The sequence below is a fragment of the Lithobates pipiens genome, unplaced genomic scaffold (genome assembly GCF_037356315.1).
Source record: "Lithobates pipiens isolate NorthernLeopardFrog02 unplaced genomic scaffold, aLitPip1_a1.2 Scaffold_13, whole genome shotgun sequence".
Taxonomy (NCBI): Eukaryota; Metazoa; Chordata; class Amphibia; order Anura; family Ranidae; genus Lithobates; species Lithobates pipiens.
The window spans coordinates 73,553,117-73,576,317 of NW_027507718.1; the positions used below are offsets into that span (position 1 = coordinate 73,553,117).

Consider the following 23,201-nt stretch of genomic DNA (forward strand, 5'->3'; position numbering starts at 1 on the left):
AATATGGCTTGGTTTATCTGTAAATATAAAGCCGCGTACACACGGGCGGATTGTATGGCCTACTTAGTCCGCCGAAACACATTTCAGCGGACAGTCCGCTCGTGTGTGGGCTTCAGCGGACTTTTTCAGCGTGCAGTCTGGTGGACTAAGTATTTCGGAATTTCCGTAATATTGTCCGTCATACTTTGGTTTCAGCGGACAATCCGCTCGTGAGTAGGCTAGTTCGACGGACTAAGAATGGCGCATGCTCAGAAAGGATTTACACGGCAGAAGGTTGCATTGCTGTGTATTGGACTTCCTATTTCTAGTCCCGTCGTACGTGCTGTACACGTCATCGCGCAAGCTTTCGACAGACTGTTTGTGCATCCGTGTGTGGTCAAGTCCGTTCATTCGAAAGTAGGACGGACTGTCCGTCGGATTGTATGACGGACTAAGTAGGCCATACAATCCGCCCCGTGTGTACGCGGCTTAAGAAATATTTCGGAGTATCCCATAAGACTCCTACTGTGATATGATAAACTAGTATATAAAGAAGGGGACGCTAAATTATATTATAATAGGGGGACGTAGAGAGTGTTTGTTAGCTGGACTATGCCCATGTGGATCTAATTGTACCCATCGCTGGTATATTTTGTGGGTGGTCATGCTAGAGCGCACACAAACCTCGTTTGTGTTTGTTACTAAACCCAATGGATCAATGATGCAATATGTATTTGCTGGACAACTGAGAGCTCTTTTTTTTATTTATTTTTTATAACTTCCGGGGTTGTTGTTTAGCCAAGTCCAATAGGATCCCAAGTAACTAAAGTTGGACTAGTCGTGAAATCCAATGCTGTAATACAATTTGGTGTAACAGCTGTTTATTTATTTTTTATTTATTATTATTTTTAACCACTTAAGGACAGCCTCAACCCGATGTACGTCGGCAGAATGGCACGGCTGGGCACAAGCACGTGCCTGTACGTTGCTTTTTAAGTGCCCAGCCGTGGGTCGGGAGCGCGCCGGGGGCGGGGCACTCCCAACCCGGTCCTGTGCTCTGTGAGCGTTGCTGCGGGACCAGCGGACCAGATCACCGCTGGTGTCCCACCATCGGGTCACAGAGCTGAAGAACGAGGAGAGGTCTGTGTAAACAAACCTCTCCCCATGCTTCCCTGTGTGGCTGTCACCTATCGTCTCTTCCCTTTTATAGGGAACAACGATCAGTGGCGTCACATGCCAGGCCACGTCCCTTTACAATAAAAAAAACACATAACATCATACATAACACTACACTACCCCCTAGTGGTTAACTCCTTCACTGCCAGTGTCATTTACACAGGAATCCGTGCAAATGACAATGGTTCCAAAAATGTGTCAAAAATGTCCAATGTGTTCACCATAATGTCGCAGCCACAAAAAAATCGCTGATCACCGCCATTACTAGTGAAAAAAAAATATTAATAAAAATGCTATAAAACTATCCCCTATTTTGTAAACGCTATAACTTTTGCACAAACCAATCAATAATCGCTAATTGCGATTTTTTTTTTTAACAAAAATATGTAGAAGAATACGTATCGGCCTAAACTGAGGAAGAAAAGTTTTTTTATATATATATATTTTTTGGGGATATTTATTATAGCAAAAAGTAAAAAATATTGAATTTTTTTCAAAATTGTAACTCTATTTTTGTTTATAGCGCAAAAAATAAAAGCCGCAGAGGTGATCAAATACCACCAAAAGAAAGCTCTATTTGTGGGAAAAAAGGACACCAATTTTGTTTGGGAGCCACATCGCTGACTGTGCAATTGTCAGTTAAAGCAACGCAGTGCCGAATCGCAAAAAGGGGCTTGGTCCTTTGGCTGCAAATTGGTCCGGGGCTTAAGTGGCTAATGAATTGCCTAAGCCAAATTTTATAGTTATGCATCAATTATACACCCAAGTAATGTTAGACTTTACTACATCCAACTTGCACCCTTTGATGAAGACGAGAATATGTACTGATTTAAGGAGCTTTTGAAATATTTGTCTCATGGGGCTACAATTAATTTAACTTGGCAGGGGTTTTGTGTCCAGCATTGCAGTCTAACTGATACTGAAATACAATTGATTAATTGTAATTAAAATGCCAAGTATGGAAAGATGAAGGTGCCCGCAGGTTCTCATAAATGAGATCAGAGTTGGATTACTTAAAAGCAAATCATGGGAAGTAGAAAATGACCTATAAATGTGTTCACAGTGAGGTTATTCAATCATTTGGAGAATGTGTGTTTTGAATCCAGGGTGTCTTGTAAGTGCTTTTATTCAGAATGTGTCTGCTTTAGTTGGCTGCTGATTAGCTGGAGAATGTGACACCATTAAAAAGATGTGTTGTTTTCAAGGGATCTTGAATGAGGCTTTCAATGACTACAAGCGGTACAGCAGGAGAAGGTCTCTATGGTCTGATAAGAAGTTCCAGAATGGTCAAAAACATTTGCTACTTCAAAGTCCTGTTTATTTTAAGAGAGTGTCTGGCCACCTCCTGTTCACAGTGTAGGTCTTCTGTGTGTGTATGATAGACTTCACATTTAGGCTGTGTGCATGAGTGGCTTTTCAGCACCGCTTCACAGGCACAACAAGAAAAGAGCCTAAAGAAATTGTATGCCATTTAAATAAATGGCAGATGTTGGCACATATGGATATTTAAAGGACCCAGAAAAAAATAACAGTGCATGACAAAATTAATTGCTTCATGATTTGTTTTCAATCACTTACACAATTATAATTCATATCTTATGTAATAAGTTTTTTTTTTTTTGTTTTCCCCTTCTTATAGATCCATTATCAGTTACTTTCTTGGAAATAATCGAACCTATGGGCCAAGCATTATTTTAATCTCCACCTTAGTCATGTGCTTATATATTCCACCCTACGGTTAAGACCCCTTTCACACTGGAGCACTTTTCAGGTGTTTTAGTGCTAAAAATAGTGCCTGAAAAGCGCCTCTCGAGCCACCCCAATGTGAAAGTCCGAGTGCTTTCACAATGGGGCGGTGCTCTTGAAGGACAAGAAAAAAAGTTCAGCAAGCAGCATCTTTGGGGAGGTGGAAGAGCGGTATATACACCGCTACTCCAATACCATTGAAGTGAATGGCCAGTGCTGCCAAAGCATCTGCAAAGTGATTCAGCAGCGCCTCAACGCGGGCGCTCATAACCCTTTTCTTGGCCGCTAGCAGCCGAAAAGCGCCGCTATAACAGTGGTAAAGTACCGCTAAAACTACCTGCACTTTACCGCTACCCCCCCCCCACACAGCCACAGTGTGAAAGGTTAAAGTTTTGTCCTGCTTTGTATGTCTCTGTTGGAGATATTTTCCTTCACTTAAAAGAGTAGTGTGGGATTAAAGAAACAAAACATACATACTCACCTAGGTGGATATAGCATCTGTCCGATGCTGTATTTGTCCCCGGATACTTGTAAGACCAAGAATTGAGAGGCCAAAGACCACCGATTGCGCATTTTTCGGTCTGTACCAGTCTTCTGCTTTGACCCTCCAGTGGTCACTGGAGTACCAGACTGTGCAGGAGCAGCTGGCTCAGGCTCTCAGCAACGCACTCAGAGGCAGAGTCAGCTGCTGATCAGGCATGTGGGTGGATCCCAACATTAATGCTGGGATTCCTCCTGAGTCTAGACTGACTGAAAGTGACCTCAGCTGACAGCGAACTTTAGATGCTGTTGGCTGAATAAGGGTCACAGAAGTGCAGAACTATGTTCACTCCTGTGACCCAAAGGAGAAGTATGGCCAAAAGAGCCATGGCCCTGCTCTTTTAAGCCTACTTGTGTTTAACCAGCCTGTCAGTCTTTTCCAGAACAATCAGTGCTATATCCGGTGACACTGATCATTATGATCTGATGGTGGGGAAGGCTGTCCGCTCTCAGAATATAATAGCTCAGCATGAAGAATTTCCCTATCCACCTGGAAGGTGTGGAAGGGGGAATCAGTTTTTTTTTCCTTCAACTCGCTGGTTGAACAAAAAAAAATGTATCACCTATGGCCAGCCTTACTGAACCACTTGTCAGTTTTCTTTTCTTTTTTTTTTTTTTTTTTTTTTTACTATTGCTTCCCTTTTACATGTTTTCCCTCAGTTTCTAGCCAATGAAACCATAGCTACTGTGACAGTAAAGGCCAGTTCACACATACTGCAGTGACTGGTGGTGTTCTGTACTGGATCACCACCAGTCACTGCAAGGACACACCAAAAACATTTGTTTTCTATGTGGTCAGTTCAAATCAGTGTCTGTGGTGTAGTGTGGAAAAATTGTAAACAGTGCTTTACGGATGATACTAAGCTAAGCAGGGCAATAACTTCTCCGCAGGATGTGGAAACTTTGCAAAAAGATCTGAACAAATTAATGGTTTGGGCAACTACATGTTAAATGAGGTTTAATGTAGAAAAATGTAAAATAATGCATTTTGGTGTCAAAAATATGCAATCTATACACGGGGGGGGGGGGGGGGGGGGCTGGAATGGAACAGGACCTGGGGGTCCTAGTAGATGATAGGCCCAGCAATGGCATGCAATGCCAAGCTGCTGCCAACAAAGCAAACCGAGTATTGTCATGCTTTAAAAAGGGCATCAACTCCAGAGATAAAACAATAATTCTCTTGCTCTACAAGACTCTGGTCCGGCCGCACCTAGAGCACGCTGTCCAGTTTTGGGCACTAGTCCTCAGGAATGATGTACTGGAAATGGAGCGAGTACAAAGAAGGGAAACAAAGCTAATAAAGGGTCTGGAGGATATTAGTTATGAGGAAAGGTTGTGAGCACTGAACGTATTCTCTCTGGAGAAGAGACGATATGATTTCAATTTACAAATTCCGTACTGGTGACCCCACAATAGGGATAAAACTTTTTAGCGGAAGGGGTTTAACAAGACACGTGGCCACTCGCTAAAATTAGAAGGAAACGTTTTAACCTTAAACTACATAGAAGGCTCTTTACTGTAAGAGCGGCAAAGGTGTGGAATTCCCTTCCACAGGTGGTGGTCTCAGCGGGGAGCATCGATGGTTTAAAAAAACTATGAGATAAGCACCCAAACGACCGCAACATACAGGGATTTACAATGTAATACTGACATATAATCACACACATAGGTTGGACTTGATGAACTTGTCTTTTTTGAACCTCACCTACTATGTAACTGGTTTTAATTATGCATTAATGAATACAGTACTATATTCATTTCTGCTTTTTATATCTCTGCAGAGTTCAAAATAGTTCAAGTGAGATGTTTATTTTTTTTTATCTATTTCAGTTAAAGTATCATTAAGCCCAGACTAATTCTCATTAAGGCCACGTTCACATTGGGCCGATTTGGCATGCGATTTAACAATGGCACCGTCTGAATCGGTGCGACACAGACTTTGCAGCGCAGCACCGATTTCCAGAAGTAGTTCCTGCTACTTTTGGCGACTTTGGGGGTGGTTTGAATAGACATCTGTGCATTAACCCGCACTTAATGTCTGTCAAAAATTGCCCCCAAAGTTGGACTGAAATGCTGGTTTGAAATCGTGTGAGTTCAGCGGAATTCGTACGATTTTCAAACTGGACCTCAATGTGAACGTGGGTTAAATGCTATATAACAGTGTGTTCATACTCACAAAGCCTTTAAAGGATTTTTGTTTTGTGTAGAGTGAAATATACCTGGTTGATCCTGCCTTCGGCTGTCCCTCCCAAGTTCTCTGTGTCCCCAGTGCAGGTTGAGATTGTGTAGGCTAGCTGGTGTCCTCTACAGAGCATGCTCCATTTTAGTTCCCTTCTAAACTCTTAATTTCCTCTTCTTTCTTATCTGTGTAGCCCTCATGAGTATAGAGTCACACATGTAGGTGTATACAGAGTGATAAATGACACTCTTCCCGCCCCCCCTCCTCCATATCTTCCAATTGCTAATCACTATGGCGGAATTTAGTATGTTGATTGATTTTCATTCACTAAGAAACTCACAAAAACACTTAGTTTTAAAGTAAATCTGTATTAAATATTAATAAAGTATTCAAATGTAATTGCTAATATCTGTAAAATAAAAAAGATACTAGGATGCAGATGGCATCTGAACAAAGTGAAAGCTAGTGCCAATCATTGTTGACTCTACCTACACCATATTAATATACAAAAATACACATGTGATGATCAGTAAAGATTTACAGGGAGCTGTAAAACAGTTTTTTGGTATGTATTATCTAATTTGACATGCTCTTCTGAAACTTTTTTTTTTTTTTTGTCATGTGACTGACACAATACCAATCGGGGCAGTGCAGACAGACTCACACTGTAGAGCGCATATATCAGCAGAGTAATAAAAGCCCCTCCCAAGGATCTTTCCTGCAAATGGCAAAGAACAGGAAAATATTATGTGACCACACAACAGCACTGCATGAATATGGTACTTAGAGGATTTTAAAAAAATACAGCGTCATAATATATATATAATTTATGTGAATGAATTATGGCAATTGGCACGTCTGTTTAGTTTCACTTTAATATATAGAAATCTGTTGTGTTCTAGTTTTTAATTTTGGGATTATATTTAATTAAAATACACATCTTGTTCTATTTAGTGCATGGGTCTTCAAACTGTGGCCCTCCAGTTGTTCAGAAACTACAATTCCCATCATGCCTAGTCATGCCTGTGAATGTCAGAGTTTTACAATGCCTTATGGGATGTGTAGTTTCGCAACAGCTGGAGGGCCGTGGTTTGAGGATCCCTGATTTAGTGCATGAAAGCTGCTAACTTGGCATATTTTTATATTATTGTTACGAATAATTTTTCATCAACCACTCCTTTTTGATCACAATAAAGGTTTACACATTGCGGAAGACCACTTATTGCATGAAACTTTTTGACCTATTTTAGAGTTGGATTGAAGCTATATTTTTCTATTTCGGTTGTGCTCAGTATTGCAGTTTTCTTTGCTTTGGATTGCCTTAAAGCCATCTTAGATAATGGATAATATGGCTGCGCAGTGGTGTTTGAGATCCCTTTCTTGTCCAATTTGTTTATTGAATTTTAAAAATTGGTATCCATAAGTACATATGGTGGCAGCAAAAGAAAAGATCACATATATGGTAATAATATTGAGTTGTAGTTCCAACATAAACTAAAATTAGTTTAACTAAAACAATTTTAGCAAGGATCTAACTACTCAAAAGATCGTGTCATACATTGTATAAGAGAGGATAAAACCAACTTAGAACAGGTTAATATAAGATGACCTCCGATAAAGTCTTTAAAGATTATTATCAAGAGTATAGTTTTTAATTTAAAAAAATTTAAAATAATTTTTTATAGAATCTAAAATCTTATACTACATATTGGAACTATGTACAATTGGTATAATGATAACCAAGGAAATAAAAGTTCTTCTACCAGAACTATATAAAGAGTAAATTGATAGAGGGAAGAGAGAATAGGGGGGGGGGGGGGAGTAGAAGAGAGAAAGAAGATAAAAGAAAAAGTAATCTTAGGTAGGAGAAAAAATAGATAGGGAAGAAAGAAATGAAAGGTAGTAGGGGTCCCCGGGGTAATACATGGTAATAAACACATACCATGAATGCAGATAATGGAAGTATAAATCGAGATTACCAAGGTCTTAGTAGGGAAGCATCAAAATTGGAAGGCAAAAAGTGAGTCACCCAGGGACTCCATATATTCTCAAAGTTGGATATTTTATCTTGAGTTATAGCCTCTGTTTTAGCATGGATCATTGCTTGATTGACTCTATTTTTAGTTTCAGTAATTATTAAGGACTGGGATTGTTTGAGATCCTTTTAAATATTTGTCTGTGGAGCTTGTGGCCCTAGGCCATTCTTTATATATAATCTTTTCTGTAAAGCTGAACAGCATGGCCCAGTCATTTTATTTATAGGAAAGAATATTCATTGTAAGTCTGAGGGAGCTTTCCACAAAGCCTATAATTAAGGAGAGACATTCTAAAACAACATTGTTCTCCTTAGACCCCTGTTCAGTTATGGGTTTGTGTCAGACATCAGGAATCGGTGTCTAGGCCAAGTGTATATTATAAATCAAACAGTGTATAATTTAGCAGTTAGTTATCCTTAAATAACGTTACAGTACTAGTTATAAGCTAGAGAAAATGAAAGTAGAGGTTTCTTTTCAAATTGACGTGTTCGTGCAAAACCTCAATTTAATGGGAAAATAGTAACCATCAAATAAAAATATACAGGGTAGAAAAAGTAATCTTTGTTACTGCCCTTTCTCTTATAATCTAATGAACTGCATGCCCATCTGCATTTTACTAAAGTTTTTATAGTCACAAATGATGCTTGTGGCTTAGGGATTTTGCTAATATTGTTCATTACATTTTTAAAAAGCCATCTTCTATCTATGGGATAGGAAAAACAGCTGGTGGCTGCACCCCAGCTGTGTGCAGGACACTATCTGCATGGAATTTACATGTTCTCCCTGTGCTTGCGTGGGTTTCCTCTGGGTATTTCAGATTTTTTCCACATTCCAAAGACTTGCTGATGGTAAACTGACTTCTCTCTAAGTTGACCCTAGTATGCATGCATGTCTAAAAATCCAACTGCAGCCTCCTATGCAGACCTTGGTAACACTTTGTGAAGTGGCTAATGTGGCCTTGTTCCTCATAAAGTCACAGAAAAAAGTAAGGTTCCAAGGTCTGAAGATTGTAGCATGGTCATGATAGTGGGTAGATGGATGTACACAGCTGTCAGGCTGTGTTATTTTGTCACCTGCCTCCATTCATCTGCTTTGACAGCTGTGTGCAGTAGATCAGTTTTTCTGCCATTTAAGTGTCTGGCATAGCTTTGGAAGCATGCAGACTTAGGGATGACAATAGACAGAATCAGTAGTGCCAGTAACAGTACACGTTTGTCATTGGTGTGTAATTTATCATATATCTCATTACAGCTTTGTCATTTAATCTTATGCATTGTAATCGTGATGATGGTACTTTTCTACTCTTTAAAATCAGGGCTCGTTCACACGGCCTTCTAGAATCATACACTGCAAAAACAACTGTATCCTGAGCCTGTGAGTGACTAGTGTTTGTGTACAAATCGATTTCAGGTTTTGTGTATACTCTCATAACTGCATATTCAAGCATTTATTTGCACACAGGGATGAATGAGTGGCCCTTGACATAAACTGTATCCAGGAGAGCAGACAGATATAAAAAAATGCTTTCGATTGTAAATTTAACAAAACAAAAGAGAAATTCATTGTTTACTTTAACTGCTTTCCTGAAAAAGAAAAAAATGGTTACAGAGCCTTAAGCCTTAAGGAGCTCAGCAGCCGCACTTGCAGAGCCCGCCAGGAAGTCGGCACTACCGAGCGCTTATCGCAAACAGTGAGACATTTCTCCGATCCGCGGCTGTAGAGATCGGGAAATGTCTCACTGCCTGTGATTAGTGCAGTGCCGACTTCCTGGTGGGCTCTGCACATGCGGTTGCAAACACGCCTGAGCTCATCCTTACAAAGCCTAAAAGCTGAAGCTAAAATTACCAAAACTGCTAAATCGGTTAGGCGGGCCATACACGGTTCAAATCTCGTCTGTTTCAGCAGGAACTGGCTGAGAAACGAACTGTTAATGGGCAGGCTGAATGTACCAAGTTGATCGATTGATCAACCAGCCTACTGGATTCTGCTATAGCTGCTACCGATAGTCAAGGTCTTCTCCCGGTGGGGGTGGCTTCCTCTGCCGAGGGAAGACAATGGCCTAGCAGGAGGGATTCCCACATTGACACTGTCTGTGTTGATGGGGGGAAATTAAGTGAATTTATTTTCTGCAACCCCTGGTTATTTTAAAAAAAGTAGTAGTTATTTAAAAAAAAGTAGTAGTTATTTTAAAAAAAGGGACTCTTTTATATGTTCTGCCTGCTCTATTTAGATGGGACCAGTTGTGTTCAGAGAAGGCCATGGGATGAGGATTTAGGTAGAGAGACCGTCACAGAGAAAAAGCTACTGGCATCTTAACTCTTTTGAAAATCAAGCATGCTCTAAAAGCCAGTGTCATGGGTGCATCCTGTATGAAATGTTTGTAATATAAATATTTTACTTAAAAAAAAATATATATATATATATAAAATAGCAATTTAAAACCTTGTAAATAGTTCACAATAGTATTGTAAATAAAATTGACCCAAAATAATATTATACTTTTTTTTTTTTTTAAGACTGGTTAGATTATAATTTGCCTAAACTACTTCATGTTTTTAGATCTATTTAGTAAACATTTCAGTACATTGACTGCTATCGTTGCTGAGGTTTGCCAGTCATTGTGCTTTGCACAACTAATGAAAATCGACTTGGGCCTCTTGCACACTTCAGCTTGAAAAAGCTTAGTTCAGCTTTTTTTATTTTCTGAGTTTTTTTTATTTTTATTTTTTTACAGCCCATAAATTGTAATTTGCCTATGCACACAGGCACATAAACAAGCGCCATGCATTCTACAGTAAAAAAAAAAAAATATATATATAAAAATGTGAATTTTTGGTCAGTAATGTACGCCTCATGTGCGGTTGTGCAAAAAAAGTGCATTTACATATTGTGTAAAAAGAGAAAACCAGAATAAGTTTGCGCAGATGCATATGACCGAAAATACGCACAAATACATAAAAAAAAAAAAAAAAAAAAAAAAGTTTGAAAAAGTAGATGCTCAAACAGGAGTATCCTGGGCAAGAAGCCTATAAGCAATTGTAAAGATTTTTTTCTTTTTATTAACAAACATCTTTATACTTGCCTGCTCCTGGCTCCTTCTATTTGTCCAGTGCCCCCATGGGAAACTGCTTCAAATGAGGGGGTGTGCTCTCTCCCAAGCCCCACGGGCAGCGTCCCCTCTCCCATGTCACTGGAGTTGATTGAAAGAAGAAGTAGCAAATGGCTTCCTCTGCTATCAATCTGCCCAATGAGTAGGGAGACAGCGGAGATAGTCACTGCTCTCATGATGTCGCTGGGGCGGGCTTGGGTAAGAATGGGGGGGTGGGGGTGCTGGGGGAATCCTGCAGCAGAGAAGGTTTTGAACTTTAATGCATAGAATACATTAAGGTAAAAAATAAAAACTTGAGGCTTTAGAACCACTTTAATTGCTTCTCACTCACTCAGCCCCCCTCCATATATAATAATCATTTGCATTTATTAACACAATGATTAACACAAAGTATCTAGTAATCATATGTAAACTATACATAAAGTGTGGTGAGCCTCATGAAATGAATAAAGTTTTTTTCAATAGGGTTACTTTTTATAGGGTTCTATATTAAATCTTTTGGCACTATTATGCTAACTCATGTTCACTCCACATCATTCGGTTACAGCACACTTACGTGGCATATTGTGTTGGCCAGATAACTTTCCTTTTGGTGGGTACTACATTTTTAAATTTCTGCAGTAATAAAGCTTGGTAAATTATGATTTCAACAGAGAAGTGACAGGATTTGTGTTCCCTATATGGTAGAAATTTAGACAACATTCATTTACAAAGCAGGCATCTTCCTAATTGTGAGAAAAGGGCAGCAGAAAGGCTATAAATCTGCCCGCTCATTATAAAGAGTAACAATGAATTGATTTACAGGGTGCAGCAACTGTTCTAGACTTATGTAGTGTAGATGCTGAAAGATGCAGCTAAGCCCCACAGCTTTTCACTACCTCTGTTACTGGGAGCTGTATGGCTTTGCTGGGATTACTGACAGTATAATCCTAATGATAATATTCCTCAAACAGGCTGGTGAGTAGAGTCAGAGCAGCAGAGATTTACGTGTAAAAAGACAGATCTGTGTGACAGAAGCTTTACACTGGGGGTCATTTATCAAGGCAGTTAAAACTCTAACTGCAACATATCCCCAGGCAAAAAGTGTAAGTTTTTTTTTATATAGTTGCTAGTACTGGAATCATTTACACTACCTAAAGAAGGATCTGATGTCCTACTAAACTAACTGGTAAATCTGTATGCATTTTCCAGCCATCATCGTCTGTAACTGGCCCTTACGGTTCTTACAAATGGTACTGATCTATGAACATCAGATGTTCTTGGCTTGAAATGTTTTTGGGGGGGCACCCCATACTTCCCTTTTAAACTGTGTTCTTCCTGAAGAGTGACATTCTTTTTTACCTCATGTGACACCAGTAATAATAGTTAAATGAAGGCCTTATGCGTGGTTGCTGTTGGAATGTGAATTATCTATGACCTGTTAATATTTTCCAGTTGCACATATTGTGTTAGGATGTCTTGGTGGCACATACCCTTTCCATGCCTAAATAGAAATTTTAAGGAGTAAAATTGTTAGATTATGCAATAACGTATCTAAAATGACAAGTGACTGAACTCATCTGATTTAAAGGCTTGCGCGTGGCCTGATTGCACATTGATTGAGTCTTTCCTGGCGGAATCTGATGAATCATAATAATCTGCTTTGCCAGTCAGATTCAAGTTTTCTTTTTATATGATAAAATGTTGGCTTTATACTTCACTCTGCCGCCCTTTGTGTCTCAAGTCAAAACCTTTGTATCGCTTTGGATAGAGGGCAATATAATGTTAAAATAGCAATAAAAACTTGGCAGGGTTTTTTAATATCTGTGACCCTGCTGGAATAATGCACACTGTCCCAGTGGCTATTGTCACCAAGGTAAAAAGTAAGAAATGTTAAATTTTACAGTTGTTACCAGAATAGGGCTAGAAGGGAAATCTTCCTATAGGATGCAGTGCACACTGAACATGGCAGTAGTATATACTATACTCTTAGTATATACAGTCATGGCCAAAAATACTGGCACCCCTGCATTTCTTTCAGATAGTGCGCCACTTTGCCCAGGAAATTGCAATTACAGTTGTTTATGTTTCTTTTGTTTGTATTGGAATAACACAAAAAAAGTGAAGAAAGAAAAAGCCAAATCTGATAAATTCCAAGCAAAAATGGACTAGACAAAATTATCGGCACCCGCAATTTAATATTTGGTAGTACACTACTAAAAAAATATCTGAAATCAATCGCTTTCTGTAACCATTAATACGTTTCTTACGCCCCTCTACTGGAATTTTTGAGCACTCTTTTTTTTTCACCAACTGCTGCAGGTCTCTCGGATTGGAAGGGGTTTCTTTTTCCAACTGCTGTTTTGAGATCTCTCCACAGGTGCTCTATGGAATTTAGATCTGGACTCACTGCTGGCCAGATCAGTACTCTCCAGCACTTTCTCTTAAACCATTTCTGGATGTTCTTTGGGTCATTGTTCTGCTGTAAGACCCATGACCTCTGACGGAGACCCAATTTTCTAACACTGGGCCCTACATTGCTCCCCAGAATTCTTTGGTAGTCTTGGATTTCAAAATGCCATGCAAACAGTTAAGACATTTAGTGCCTGAAGCAGCAAAGCAACCCCAAAACAATCAGTTAATCGCCACCAAGTTTGACTATAGGGACTGTATTCTTTCCTTCAAAGGCCTTTTTCTTTTTCTGAAAACAGTAGAATGATGGGCTTTACCAAAAAGCTGCAATTTAGTTTCATCTGTCTACAGCATATTCTCCCAAAATTATTTTGGCTTCCTTAGGTAAGTTTTGGCAAACCATTTGATCAATGTTCTAGTCCTTTTTTGGAGTTTTGCGTGGAATGTTGGCTTTTTGTTTCTCCTCTTTTTTTTCATCATACCAATACAAACAAAAGAAATAAACTTGAGAATGCCTAAACATTTTTAATTGCAACAATTGGGCAAAGTGGTACATTATCTGACAGAAATGCAGGGGTGACAATATTTTTTGCCATGACTGCAGGAGCTGAAAAGACTAAGCAATGAATAGCACTATTATATTGTAGCAAGGAGAAGAGATATGTCACCAACACATCAAAGTCATAATGCACTTTTATTTCTCACATGAGAGCCATCAGTGAAAGCTTTCATCAAGCAGCAGTGACCAATAGGAATCCTAATTCTGGTGGCATCTAAGAGTGAAATTCTGCTTGCTCTGGTGATTCAAAACAGAAAGTGAGAGCTCTCCTCAATGAAACATACACTGAGCAAAGGGCCCCCAGACACAATCGTATTCCCCTTGCCTGCTGCTGCTTATGTAGCAACTGGCACTAAAATGTCTAGCATTGGCTTGGGTTGGATGCCAGGGGCAGCAGTAATGTAACTACCTTGGTCATGTGGTAGTGTTCATACCCAGCGATTGACTTCTAGACCTGAGCACTGACACAGGAGAGCAGGTCACAAGCCTTAAAGGGTTTGTGAAGCCATTTGTATATAGTGCCTTGCAAAAATATTCAGCCCCCTTGGTTTTTCCTATTTTGTTACATTACAACCTTTAGTTCAATGTTTTTCTAATCTGAATTATATGAGATGGATCAGAACACAATAGTCTAAGTTGGTGAAGTAAAATTAGAAAAATATATACATAAAACTATTTTTTTTTAGAAATAATCTGATAATTGGCATGTGCGTATGTATTCACCCCTTTTGTTATGACGCCCATAAAAAGCTCTGGTGCAACCAATTACCTTCAGAAGTCACATAATTAGTGAAATGATGTTTACCTGTGTGCAATCTAAAGCCTCATACACACGATAGGACTTTGTACAAACTTTCCTTTGGATTTTTGTACAAAGGGCGTTGGCCCTGAACTTGTATTGCATACACACAGCAGGACTTTTTCAGCCAACTTTCACCAAATCATGTGGTTTTTCTGCTCTTTACCGCCACCTTTGGTCAACTTCTGTATTGTTGTTTGATCTTTTGCATTGGTTCTGAGCATGCCTGTTTGTACTTTGTACAAAAGTCCTATGGTTTTCTGTACACACGATCAGACTTTGCTCCATCGGACTTTTGTTGCCAGAAAGTTTGTCCGTTCGCACAGCCAACAAAAGTCTGATGAAAACCAAAAAAGTTTGTCCGATGGAGCGTACACACGGTCGGATGTTGCTCCAAAACAGCTCATTTGCATGTTCGTTGTCAAAAAGTCTGATCGTGTATATATGGGCCTTTAGTGTCATATGATCTGTCATTACATATACACACCTTTTTGAAAGGCCCCAGAGGCTGCAACACCTAAGCAAGAGGCACCACTAACCAAACACTGCCATGAAGACCAAGGAACTCCCCAAACAAGTAAGGGGCAATAATGTTGAGAAGTACAAGTCAGGGTTAGGTTATAAAAAAAATCCAAATCTTTAAAGATCCCTAGGAGCACCATCAAATCTATCATAACCAAATGGAAAGAACATTGCACAACAGCAAACATGCCAAGAGATGGCTGCACATCAAATCTCACGGACCAGGCAAGGAGGGCATTAATCAGAGAGGCAGCAGAGAGACCTAAAGTAACCCCAGAGGAGCTGCAGAGTTCCACAGCAGAGACTGGAGTATCTGTACATAGGACGACAATAAGCCGTACACTCCATGGAGTTGGGCTTTATGGCAGAGTGGCCAAAAGAAAGCTATTACTTTTAACACAAAACAAAATGGCACGTTTTGCATTTGCAAAAAGGCATGTGGGAGACTCCCAAAATGTATGAAGGAAGGTGCTCTGGTCTGATGAGACTTAAGTTTAAAGAGGAAGTAAACCCTGATGAGTTTACTTCCTCTTTGATTCCCTGCAAAGGTAAAGCATAATGGACTACTATGCATCGCATAGTAGTCTATTATGTGTCACTTACCTGACACAGGAGCCAGCGAAGTCACCGCTGTCCCCTGTAGTACCGAGCATCCATCTTCTTGGTGGGTCTCCGTGGGTCTCGCTGCTCCGGTGCTGTGATTCACCGGAGCAGCGACGACGTCACTCCCGCGCATGCGCACGGGAGCTGACACTCGCGGCATATCGCCGCGATCTGCGGTTTACCCAGTGCGCCTGTGGTGGCTGTCTTCAGGTAAATATCTCCTAAACCGTATAGGTTTAGGAGATATTTCTTGGGCCTACAGGTAAGCCTTAATCTAGGCTTACCTGTAGGTCAAAGTGGTTTGTAAGGGTTAACTTTTTGACCATCAAAGAAAACACTATGTCCGGCACAAATCCAATAAATCACATCACACAAAAAACACCATCCCCACAGTGAAACATGGTGGTGGCAGCATCATGCTGTGGCGATGTTTTTCAGCAGTCGGGACTGGGAAACTGGTCAGAGTTGAGGGAAAGATGGATGGTGCTATATACAAGGATATTCCTGAGAAAAACCTGTACCACTCTGTTTGCGATTTGAGCCTAGGACAGAGGCTCACTTTCCAGCAGGACAAGGACCCCAAACACGCTGCTACAGCAACACTTGAGTGGTTTAAGGGGAAACCTGTAAATGTGTTGGAATGGCCACATCAAAGCCCAGACCTCAATCCAGTAAAAAATTTGTGGTCAGACTTAAAGATTGCTGTTCACAAGCGCAAACCATCCAACTTGAAGGCACTGGAGCAGTTTTTCAAGGAGGAATGGGCAAAAATCCCAGTGGTAAGATGTGGCAAGCTCATAGAGACTTATCCAAAGTGACTTGGAGCTGTGATAGCTGCAAAAGGTGGCTCTACAAAGTATAGACTTTAGGGGGGTGAATAGTTATGCACATTGTCTCTTTCTGTTATTTTGTCCTATTTGTTTTCTCCACAATAATTAAAAATAAAAGAAATCTTCAAATTTGTGGGCATTTTCTGTAAATTAAATGATGCAAATCCTCAAACAATCCATGTTAATTCCAGGCTGTGAGGCAACAAAACCCGAAAAAGACCAAGGGGGAGAATATTTTTGCAAGGCACTGTAAGTCTATACCAAACCCTCTATTAGAGCCTGGCATAGTACACTATGTATGTCATTTTAAAAAACAAGCAGTGTAAATACAGATTTTCAGCTGTCTTCAGGCCAGTCACATGACTCGCAGCCGCTTTCCAGCTCCAATGGATTGCTTCTGTGAGAGGGAGTGTGATTTCCCTCTGACATCAACCGGGGAGATCACGTGGCCGATTGGCTTCACCCACAGAAGCTCTGTCTCTTAGCTGTAAAGCGGCCATGAGTCATGTAACCGGCCTGAAGACAGCTGAAAATCAGTATTTATAGTGCTCGCTTTTTAAAATGATTTACACAGTGTGGGATGCCAGCCTCTAATAGAGGGGCTAGCAGTGACAATTGTCAGGTTTTTTTTCCCAATAATAGTGGCGGGGGTGGGGCTAAGTGGAGACAGACAGAGAGGGAGATGAGAGGCCGGAAGGAGGGGGTAAGGGGGGAGATTAGAGAACTGAGAGCAGGGCAGCGTATGATGGAGGGATGCACTCTCACAACGGTGGTCATGGCTCAGCAGCCATGATTTTTGTGATTGCATACATAGGGCATACAGGAAGTGCTAGGTTCAGGGAGATTTTTTTTGACAGTTCAGAGGGGGGAAGATTACACAGCACAAGCACTGTGTTGAACGACAATTTTGAAAAAAAAAACGCATTATTTTTTACTTTTTGCTATAATAAATATCCCCCAAAAATAGATAAAAAAAATGTTTTTCCTCCGTTTAGGCCGATATGTGTTCTTCTACATATTTTTGGTAAAGAAAACCGCAAAAAGCGTATATAGATTGCTTTGCGCAAAAGTTATATCATCTACAAAATAGGGGATAGATTGATAGCATTTTTATTATAATTTATTTTACTAGTAATGGTGGCGATCTGCGATTTTTATCGTGACTGTGACATTATGGCGGACACGTCGGACAATTTTGACACATTTTTGGGACCATTGGCATTAATACAGCGATTAGTGCAATTAAAAATGCATTGATTACTGTAAAAATTTCACTGGCAGTGAAGGGGTTAAGTGTGTCCTAGTTTGTGTTCTAACTGAAGGGGGATGGGGACTGTGCAGGGAAGATAACTGATCGCTGTTCATACTCTGTATGAACAGACGATCTGTCAATTCTCCCCTCAGAGAACCGTAAACTGTGTGTTTACACACAGTTCTGGGTTCTCCATGTCTCGGTGGCGATCGCGGGAGCCCGGCAACGATCGAGACCACCGGGCACACGCCCCCTAGTGGCCACAGGGCGAAGCGACAGTACATAACGTAGTTTCGCCCTGCCTTACCATTCTCCCGCAGTACAACTGAGGCGGCTGGTCGGCATGTGATTAATCTGCTTTAAGGGACCAGGATATGAATTATTATTTTTTTTGGTTAACAAACGCTTTAATGCTTGGAAGTGCCGGGTATTATCCCTGGCTGTGATGGAAACAGGAATAACCATGGAGCCCTGATATGTCATCAAAGGGTTGGTAGATAAGGAAGAGTGGAATGTACAGAATGTAGAGACAAAGACAGTCACTTTGCCCAGTATGGAGAAGGTGACAATATCTGTATAACCAGTCAGGCAAAGCTATACAGGTAGCAGGCTGGGCCCTGTTCTTTAATTTAATTGAAAGTGCTTAACCTTCCATCTCAAGGATTAGAGAGCCTCATAACAACTTTATCTTTTGTTTTTTTTGCAGTCAGGACAGCCAAGCCCAGCAAGTTCTACATCCAGTTCAAGTTCCAGTTTGGCACCACCACATAACCATAGACAAGGTATTGAACAGATAATAGACAATAACTGTTATAATGCATGTGAATGTTTGCAGTGTTGGATGATGGATTTTGGATGGATCATGCTGATTTCAGAAAATGTTAAACACATGATAAGGAATTATGCTTTAACCAAGACTTTTACAGGAGTTGGTCAAAAATATGGAAACACTACATGATTTGCAGGTGTGAAAGTGAAGACATGTTTTGCCTTAAAAGCGGAAGTGATGTAACATGGGACGGTAGGCGGCATAAACTCCAAACATACAAAGAACACTAGAGACACAAAACTTAATTAATAACAGCCATGTCCTTGTTTATTGGTTTTCACAATTATAAACAATGAACAATTCACTGCAACTCTTGTAGTCAATAAATACATTAAAACTGTAAACAAAATCAGTGGGGTGCTCTTCAAATCTCCATCTGGTGACTGGCAAAGACCCCCTTCAGCCTCCTACTTAAATGCAAGTCCTGGGAATTTCTGCAATGTTCTGGGGAGTCAGGTGACCTTAAATGAACTATTCTAGAGGACCTCCCAGAACTTCTAGAACATTCCCAATCATCTGACCTTTTTTGACCTATCACATGAAACTCGTATCGCCATCATCCCATTAGGAAAAGGCTATCCCTCCTTTACTCACATTCTTTTACTTCCATTGTGTGATAAGACACCTAGCTAACAGGTGGGAAGCTTCACTTTCGTCATTTACTGCATGCACTGCTAGTAATACGGAGTCATGTCATCGATTACAGAGTTTCAAAGAGGGAAAATTGTTGGCTCCCGCTTAGCTGATACCTCTATTACTGAAGTTAACAATTTTTTCTGGCATCACGAGGTACAGTATCAGATGTTATGACAGCATATACAGTTTCTGGGAAGATGTCGTCTGATAAGCATAAGCGCAATCTACATGGTCAACTGACCAATAGAGACAAAAGGACATTGCGCAGGATTGTGACCAGGAATAATATTTGTCAATTCTCAGCCCTTGTACACACGGTCGGAGAATCTGTCGGAATGAGTCTTATCGGACCGTGTCGTCAGATAATCCGACTGTGTGTGGTATGCATCGGACTGATTCCATCCGAATCTCCGTCCGACCCAATTTTCCAAAATGTTGGAAATATTTCCCGACCAACTGGGCCAGACAGACCTAATCCGATCATGTGTAGAGCATTTTGATCGGACCAAGTGCCACGCATGCTCAGATCAAATTCCTACATCAAAGCTATTGGCTACTAGCCTGAATGTAGTCCCATCGTAACGAAATTACGTCATCACGTTCTGAAATATCGGATTTTTCCCCAACTTGGCCCGACCGTGTGTATGCAACAGTTTCGGACACAATCGGTCGGACTAAATCCGACGGGCAAAATCCGACGGATTTGGTTGGCAAAATCTCCGACCGTGTGTACGTGGGCTCAGGCCACCTTGGATGTCAAAGGTGATCCAACACCATATTGGGTAATGATTTTGTTCTTTTTCCTGGTGTTTCCATATTTTTGTCCAACGCCTGTATATATCTTTTAAGTCTCAGATTAAAACAATTATCACTTTCTTGAGAAAAAAAAAAAGTACCTGGTGTTTTAGCTTTGTACATTGAGCCTTTAGCGTTCGAATGATAACATAAGCTATCTGCACAAAACAGATCAATTACTGAACATGCAGATCATCCTAGGCTGCTTGACAGTGCTGGGTGCTGCTCAAAGTTATAATTTATAAATGATATCTTCACAGCTCCAGATAAGTCTCTAGTTTTTTGTCGGGAAAGATGCACTGCTGGGTGGAATTTCATGGTATGCGGTAGATCATTTTCTTTTTCTGCGAGAAGAATTGGATTTTGAATATATATTAGCTGTGTTAAAAGCATTAAGGCAAGTAGCTTGCCAAGAAATCCTTTACAAGCATTTCACTGATTGAAGGTTTGGCGGCCCTGGATACTTGTTAAGTAGCAGTGTAACGTCAAGCAACCTTTAAGCAGAACTTAAAGTCTAAGTTAACTTATTTCAGAAATTGGCCTATGCAGTCAAGGGACCCTAGTAGGTATTAAAAAATTGTGCAGCCTGGCCAAGATACTGATTTGCCGTGTTGCTACGTCACAAAAAAAACATTGTTTTCACTACTGTTTTTTTTTTTTTTTTTTTTTTTTATTGTTCACAGTTAAGACATTGCCATCTTGGCCTCTAGTTAACTCTGCAGGTGCCATGTTACTATGTGATCATCTATGATGTCTGCCATTTGAGGGCTTGAAGTTTTAAAGCTGACATGAGCACACTGGCAACTATGACAGTAATCACAGTGCCTTGAATGTAACAGTTACATTAAATCAGATGGTATAGTTCCTATTTCCACTTTGGGAATCAAATTTGAGATAACCCTACTATATGTTTGGGAGCAATTTACTAAGGGCTAGTTCACACCAGATGCAGTCCAGTGCATTTTTATTCTGCATCAAAAATGCATGGACAGTGTTAAACATGGATTCCGATGGCCCTAGTTCACACCAGTGCAGTGTGTTCCAGTGCTGTCAACAAAAGAACACATGCTGCTTTATTTCTGTATGAAATGCATCTGGGAAAAATGTATCAAAAAAGCACCGAAACACACACACGTCCTCAATTGTCATCAACTGAGATGAAAAAAAGTGAATACAAAATGCACTGGATTGCATCAAAAAGTCACCGGAAGGCATTAATAACATGCATACAGAAACACATCAGGAACACAGAAATTGTGCTGTTAACTGGCCCTCAAAATGGAGCACACAGATTCTGGTGCAGCGGTGCATAATAACCAATCAGCTTCTAACTTCAGCTTGTGCATTTAACCACATGTGGACTGGCTCACGTTGATAAGTCAGCAAAGTGGCACGGGTGCTCAAAATCCCATTCAATTCCAGTCATGCGTGCCCGTTGCACGGCGGGGGACCCAATGCAAGTGGGCGCGATTGCCACCAGCTATGTGCGATCGTGTGCACACGCGCCAGCCCAGGGATTTGTGTGTGTAAACAGACAAATCCCTGTACTGTCAGGGGGAGGAGACATATCATTTGTTCCTAGTAAATAGGAACAGTGATATGTCTTCTCTCTTACTCAGTCCTATCCCCATACAGTTAGAACACACTGAGGAAACACACATTTAACCCCTCGTTCGCCCCCTAGTATTAACCCCCTCCCAACGAGTGACATTTACACAGTAATCAGTGCATTTTTATAGCACTGATCGCTGTATGAATGTTCATGGTCCCAAAAATGTCTGATCTGCCTGCCGCAATGTCAATCCCATTAAAAATTGTGATACTTTTACTAGTAAAAATAAATAAAAAATGTAATTGCCATAAAAATGCCATAAATCTTACCCATAGTTTGCAGATGCTATAACTTTTGCGCAAACCAATCACTATATGCTTATTGTGATTTATTTTTTTATTTTTTTTACCAAGAATATGTTCAAGAATAAATATTGGCCTAAACTGATGAAGAAATTTGTTTAAAAACTTTTTGGGGGATATTTATCATAGCAAAATGTAAAAAATTCTAAATTCTTTTTTTAATTGTCAGCGTTTTTTTGTTTATAGCGCAAAAAATAAAAACCATAGAGGTGATCAAATACCACCAAAAGAAAGCTGTATTTGTGGGGAAAAAAAAGGACGCAAATTTTACTTTGGGTACAGTGTCGCATGACGCAGTGCCAAATTGTAAAAAGTGCTCTAGTCAGGAAGAGGGTAAAATCATAGATTGACAATAAAACCTAGAAGCTGATTGAGTACTATGCAGAACTGCACCAGATTTTTTTTGCTCCAGTTTTAGTAAATTCCCCCTTTGTGTTTTTATCCACACAGCATACCTAAAAGTTATTTTGTTTAATATCTCTTACCGTTTGGATGATTGTTTGATGCAGGCCTCTGGACAGATTGCGAGTTTTTCTGAACAATTTGAAATGAGAGGAAGCTCCATCTGTCCCCAGTGACAAAACCCAGCCATAGACTGATCAAAATATGATTCATCTATGGGCAGTCTGGTTGTACCAAAGTTGATCTATGGATTGACTTCAGTACAAGCAGCCTGTTGAGTTTTTTCGTACGATCACCGGCACTGCCTATAGCATTGTATTCTGACAGCAGGGAATCCTATTCTAATCCTAATATACTAGGGCAAGGGGAGGGATTGTGTTGATGGGGTAACTGAGCAATTTTCCCCCGATTGAAAGAAAATTGCATAATGTATGGCCTACCAAAGAGGGGCACACTGAGTTTTCCCTCATTGACATACAATGGCAAAATCAAGCTGGTAGATCTTTAACCCTTTGTGCTGCATTCTTGGACCATATAGTGCACTGAAGAATGCCTTTCTACCTTTTCATTGCCAGTCATTTATCCCCTTCCCTGTCTTTTCATTCTATATAAACAGCACAACATTTGAAAATCTACTGGCAATTTAGCATACATTTAATAATAAAATACATTATACATGTGTGCCTTATAACAATTATTTCAAAGGAGAATAAAGAAAGAGACTCTGTAATAGCATCTCCTATGATAATATATGATTTATTCTTTTTCTGACTCTGCAGAATGAAAGTTAAAATGGTATTCGTAGCTGCAGACAGCAGCCATCATCTTTTTCTCTGCACTTGCATTTATAAACCTGGTTCATAGTGTTCTTCAGCTTTTGGGGTATTACTGCTCACTTGTTGAA

The 23,201-nt window shown here is 40.1% G+C and overlaps 1 protein-coding gene across 13 annotated transcripts in view; it reads left to right on the forward strand.

Moving 5' to 3' along the window:
* Positions 1-23,201, forward strand: part of MLLT3 (MLLT3 super elongation complex subunit) — a 387,733-nt gene that overhangs the window by 306,877 nt on the left and 57,655 nt on the right. For all 13 annotated transcript variants that reach the window (XM_077475204.1, XM_077475207.1, XM_077475203.1 and 10 more), the window contains one exon: positions 18,428-18,503. In XM_077475204.1, the coding sequence (XP_077331330.1) occupies positions 18,428-18,503 (76 nt within the window). The remainder of the gene's footprint in view (positions 1-18,427; positions 18,504-23,201) is intronic.